We start from the raw sequence: 5,448 nt of genomic DNA on the forward strand, positions 1-5,448 counted from the left end.
CTTCCCTTGCCTCTCTAGAAGAATAAGAATTTGAAAGGAAAAAATGTTGTTATATAAAATATCATGTAGCAATTTTTAAGAGGACTATCAAAGGATATATTACGGGGTAAAAGATCGTCTTGGCAAATATTTTTATTCGTAAGAAATATTAGTCGCTTGCACAAAATTTGGTGACTTTTTGCTGACTTCAGCAACATAGTCACTTTATGTCGGCTACTATTTTTATAAAAAAATAGCGGAAAAGATATATTTTTAAAACAAACCACGGTTTAAAATAAAAGTTATCCTTTTCATACAACTATATCAACAAAAAATTAGTAGAGAAAAGAGTAAATTTGGCAAAAATTTCAGTTATCTTTTGCGGATATTCTGCGTCCCCCATGATAGCGCAGAGATAACACTTAAATCTCCTAGGTGGGGCAAAAACGGATCCCGTGTAAAAGTTTGTTTGGCTGCTGCGATACTGTGTTTTGATTGCAACAAGTACAGTATCTGATTTTTTTATTAATTATGTTCCTGTGTTAATTATTCGGTCACTCGCACTCGGGCTATGAAGCATCATCAAGTGATTCTGTTCAGCAGTTCTAAAAGATAACCAAGGATTTGTCAGTTCCTACCATTTTATTTTTTGGATTTATTGACAGAATAAAAACATGGAGAGGGAACATATAGGAAAGCCCAAGGTGAGTTCCATAATTTTGTTATTGTAACTTATTTTCGTAGTAATCGAGGCAAAATACGCATGCGCCTAATAGCGCATGCTTGAATACAACTTTTCAACCTATTTCTTCTCACAAGTTAATTCTATTCGTGCGTTTCAGAAGACCCGCCCACCCTTCCTGTAAACTGCCTGAGTGACATAGAATCTTTTACCTATCTTTACGGTTTCTTCTAGAAATATAGATAAACTCTATCCCCTTTGGCCCGGGATAACCCAATGTTTTTATTCTGGAGTCGGCATAAGAATCAAATATGTAATCTTAGCAAGGTCATAGGTCTTAAAATGTTTACATCACAGCCGACTAAACAGTCGAAGTTAAACAGAAAAAACGATCCCTGTGCTAAGAATGTTTCTTAAAAGTTGTGTTAATATAAAGGAGTATAGAAGTTCGAAAGAAAATTGTTGTTGCAAACTGAGTTGCAATTATATAATATTTTATAGTATTAGGAATTGTAAAAAGGTACGAATACTTAAGTTGACTGCTCACAGTATGCCGAAGATGATTCCAATCACTAAATTTTATACTCGAAAAACGCCTACTCGAGATTACGTAGAAATTAAACCCCATTTTTTATTGAACAAAGCAAATGTGAAAATCACTTCAAGAAACAACAATAATACGGTAGAGTCAACTGCCGTAGCTTTGCTCGTTAGTATCTCAGGAGATCATAATGTAAAAACTAAGAGCGTTACGGCAGTTGCTTTTAAAACTGTTTTAATTCAGCTATTAAACAAAGTTTAGTTCAAGAAGAGTAGTCGTTTAGGGTAAGTAGAGATTTGATATTGTTTTTATTTATTATTTTACATACTTTCACTGTAATTAAAAAGAAATATTTTGTATTTTCTACGTGGAAACATTCCAATATATAGGAACATTAAACAAACCAAATATATTGAAAATGATCTTGATATGTTTCTTTTCTTGCAGTTCATAAGGACAGAGCTTCTTCGAAGAATGTTATGAAAATGTTTAAGATTATATGTTATCATACCGTTCTGATGTCATTAACAGTTGCTATTAATGGAAAAACTAAAGGTATTTCACATATTTTATTTAAGTCAAAATCTTTGTTACCGCCGTATTTTCATGATCCTCGTTTCATTGTGGGAGATTATGGCACTTCCAAGATATGCCTTTAAAATTTCCACATATGTTAAAATAGCGTTAGGTAAAAATTATATTAAATAATTTTTTCTAAAACTACCTTATCGTCATTTAATAGCATCATCATCTTGGTCAAGCAAATTGAAAATGTTAGCCAAACTTTGATTCATAAGGCTTGCTCTTTCCAACATGGATTTTTTTTAATATTTTGGTGCAACCCATTTACTTATAATGTTTAAAAGATCGCAGCAGGCCAACATGTTGCAACGTTCATAATTTATGCATTTGTTTAGAACATGTTACCTGTATACGAGATTACGTTCAGATTGGTTGCTATGAGAACGTGCATAAATTATTGACACAGTTTCTGGTCAGTGATCGAGATATTGCATCAAAATATTCTACTGGTCATTTAATTGATTGGAGGAGCTATGCTCTCTCACTACACAGGTTCATTACTATATATTTTCTGCTTGTTAGTGCATGAAATGGTCTATATTGACCTAATGCTGCCTCGATAGTATTTATTTCTTCGCATTCAGGCCAAATCTCTGAATTGATTCACGATTTCCACAATAATCACGTGACAAGAAAGTACGCCCGCTAGTTAGTATTCCCGAAAATTGAATTTCATAATTTTTTGTTGGATGTTAGACACGAAAATTGTCAAGAGAATAATGTTACGCACAAACTATCACGATATTAAACCATTTTATAATATAAACATTATACTTGGTTTGTCTACGAAATTTCGATATAAAAGTTCTTTGACTATTTAAGCGTTTTGTGTTTGAAGAGCACTTTTGATCAAACAATTTTAACATGGAAACGCGTCTGACCAGAAATAGGGCGAGTTAAGGAACGGCTACAGGTTCCTTTTAAAAAATAATTCGGAATGTCCAATTTCTAAGTCAAAGTAACTGCATATGTTGTTGTTCTTAAAAGATTAACTTATACGCAAAAGGCCTTTAATTTTAATGTCGTTATTTCCATTCGGATGCAGATAAACATCGCTTTACCGATTAAAATGGAAATGGTAAAATAAATTAGTTACAGTCTCATAGTCTCATTACAAATAAACGTTTTTTAGATTTATATAGATAAAAGTTTATTGTTTAGTTTGGCTTGTCGCTGTTCAGAGAAGGCCCGTAAACTTAACCTAAAATATTTTGGTATACGCTTTTACGGAGAATGTTACGGTGGTAATGATATTCTCGCACTACATGAGCAAATGCGAGAAGAAGATATGACGGAGAAATCAAGTCATGTCCATTGCATTAATGGAGAATACGCCAAATGTAACAGCATTGAAAAAGAATGCGCTGGTACTCATCTTGGAGAATATGTATACGAGATTACCTATGAATCAGAGAAAGGTGCGTTGTAGAAGAGAAACTTGTCAATATAGTGAACTTCTCTAAGAAAATCGATGTTTATATGCAAGGCTGCTTTTATGATTTTTATGATGCTTACGTTTTACTACGCAAAATATTAACATTGAGCTGTAACATTGAGATGTACCTAAAACATAAAATTCACATTGACTCATTGTGGTCATTTCCCCCCTAAAATGAAAATATAATTCGCAAAGTTCCTTATTTTAGTTGTTGATGGTGGATTTTCGGAATGGTCTGAGTTTGGTGATTGTTCGTCGGAATGTAATGTTGGAGTCGAGATTAGAGAAAGGAAATGTAATAATCCTGAACCTAAAGGAGAAGGAGCGAAAGATTGCAGTGAAATTGGTCCTTACACAGAAAGTAGGCCATGTAAAATGGTTCAATGTGATAGTAAGTTGTATTTCTTCCTGTGAAAACCCATAAAATATAATTTTATTCCACGCATGATTCGAAGACTATTGAGATAAGCTGAGTGTTCAACTTCTTCAACTAGTCTGGCTATAATGAAAATAAAACAGCATATCGGAATGCCAGAAGTCTGAGAAAGAGAATCAGAAACGATGATGCACCGCAGTGATATGCCATCTGACTGAAAAAGCTACCACAAAGGCTTTTCCTTACAATATTCATGTTTTCGTTTTTCTACCTTTACTCCCACCCTCACAAAATTTCAATCAATTTTCCACCCCACTTCGCCATCCACTGGTTAAGAGACATTCATTATCATTTTTTACGAATGCACTTTAGAACCAACAGTTTGGTCAAACTGGACACCATGCTCAAAATCGTGTAATTCTGGATTTACCATAAGAACTATGGGTTGTAATTCAGCAAGAACACGATGTGTTGGGTCAGAATCTGAAATTAGAGAATGTAATACTCATGACTGCTCAGGTATTGAATGTTAACGTTTTTTTAATTCCCAAATTAGTACCAGTTATGATTCTCACCATTCTTTTAAATATAAAATTAAATGAATCTATTTTTACACTACACAATAACATTGGTCCATTTCAGCCAATAATAGACTCAATAATCCAAATTAAACGTAATGGAGATTCGTTATTTATAAAACAACTTGCTACAATTGTCCCTTTTGTATTTTATTAATCAATTCGTCACATCATATAACTTTTACCAGCACGGTTTAACAGTGCCTTTCCTGCAAATTTTATTTTTCTACTTCACGAAATGGTACCGGAGTGATGCTTAAATTTTGTTTCCTTTTCTTGGTGAATTTGATGTACTGATGCTTGAATACATATATACGAAGGCTATATAATGAAAAAACCCTATCAGGACCCAGAGCTATGTAATTGATACATTTCTGCAAATTGAAAATGAAATTGATTTTAACATGACTTTAACTGATTGTTTAACGTTGTTGTCTCATACTTGTAGACGTTTTCCCGATTGGAGTACATTGGTCCAACTGGTCAGCTTGTTCACAATCATGTGGCGATGGGAAAAGATATAGAAAAAGATTCTGCAACTCTGATAGGTTAAAATTGGAAGGAAAACTATGTGCAGATTATGAGCAGGACGAGATGATCTGCAATTTACAGGATTGTCCAGGTAGGACCGTGTAAAATATTATAAATACCCACAGCTTTCTAACACATCTCTAATTGTGTGATACCGAGATTAGATATTATTAAAAGAACTAATGATATATTGTCGGTGAACTTACCGACCGATAAAATTTTGTATACTGCCAATGTGATATTATTTGGCCACGCAAGCTTTACCTAGGAAATTTTAAGATAAATGGGGTTAACAAGATAATTATATTTCAACCCACTACGTGAAAAATAGTAATGTATTCTGTTATTTTTAGTGAATGGTCAGTAAATAGATGATGCATTTCACAGTACAGAACCATTAACGAAATAATAATTGTACTAAATCTATACAACTACACAAAAACATGCAATTTGTTATAACTCTTGTGTTTATTCATCAGCAAGTCCCAGCACCAGCCTAACTGAGTAAGTTTTGGCGTCTGGAGTAGATAGTCCAAAGCAACAAATAAGCAAGAGTGGATCCTGTAAAATATGGAAAGTTAAGCAACATTGATCCTCATTTAAAATTTTGTGCTGCTTGCAAAAAAAGCGTGTATGCGTGATTTTAGTAGAAAAAAAATTAGTGCGGATTTTCTTAAGTAAAATAATATAAAACATTAATAAAGAAGAGTCATACTTACGTCTACCAAGGGTTATGTTTGT

The 5,448-nt window shown here is 33.3% G+C and overlaps 1 protein-coding gene across 1 annotated transcript; it reads left to right on the forward strand.

Annotated features, from left to right (window-relative positions):
* Positions 1-1,382: 1,382 nt before the first annotated feature.
* On the forward strand, positions 1,383-5,166 carry LOC130654894 (A disintegrin and metalloproteinase with thrombospondin motifs adt-1-like). The gene is made up of 8 exons (XM_057457545.1): positions 1,383-1,486; positions 1,650-1,757; positions 2,120-2,276; positions 2,946-3,202; positions 3,431-3,613; positions 3,971-4,117; positions 4,625-4,798; positions 5,061-5,166. Exons 2-8 carry the CDS (start codon positions 1,682-1,684, stop codon positions 5,072-5,074), a joined length of 1,008 nt encoding a protein of 335 aa, XP_057313528.1. The 5' UTR covers positions 1,383-1,486; positions 1,650-1,681; the 3' UTR covers positions 5,075-5,166.
* Positions 5,167-5,448: the final 282 nt, after the last annotated feature.

Source organism: Hydractinia symbiolongicarpus, chromosome 8 (assembly GCF_029227915.1).
Source record: "Hydractinia symbiolongicarpus strain clone_291-10 chromosome 8, HSymV2.1, whole genome shotgun sequence".
Lineage (NCBI taxonomy): Eukaryota > Metazoa > Cnidaria > Hydrozoa > Anthoathecata > Hydractiniidae > Hydractinia > Hydractinia symbiolongicarpus.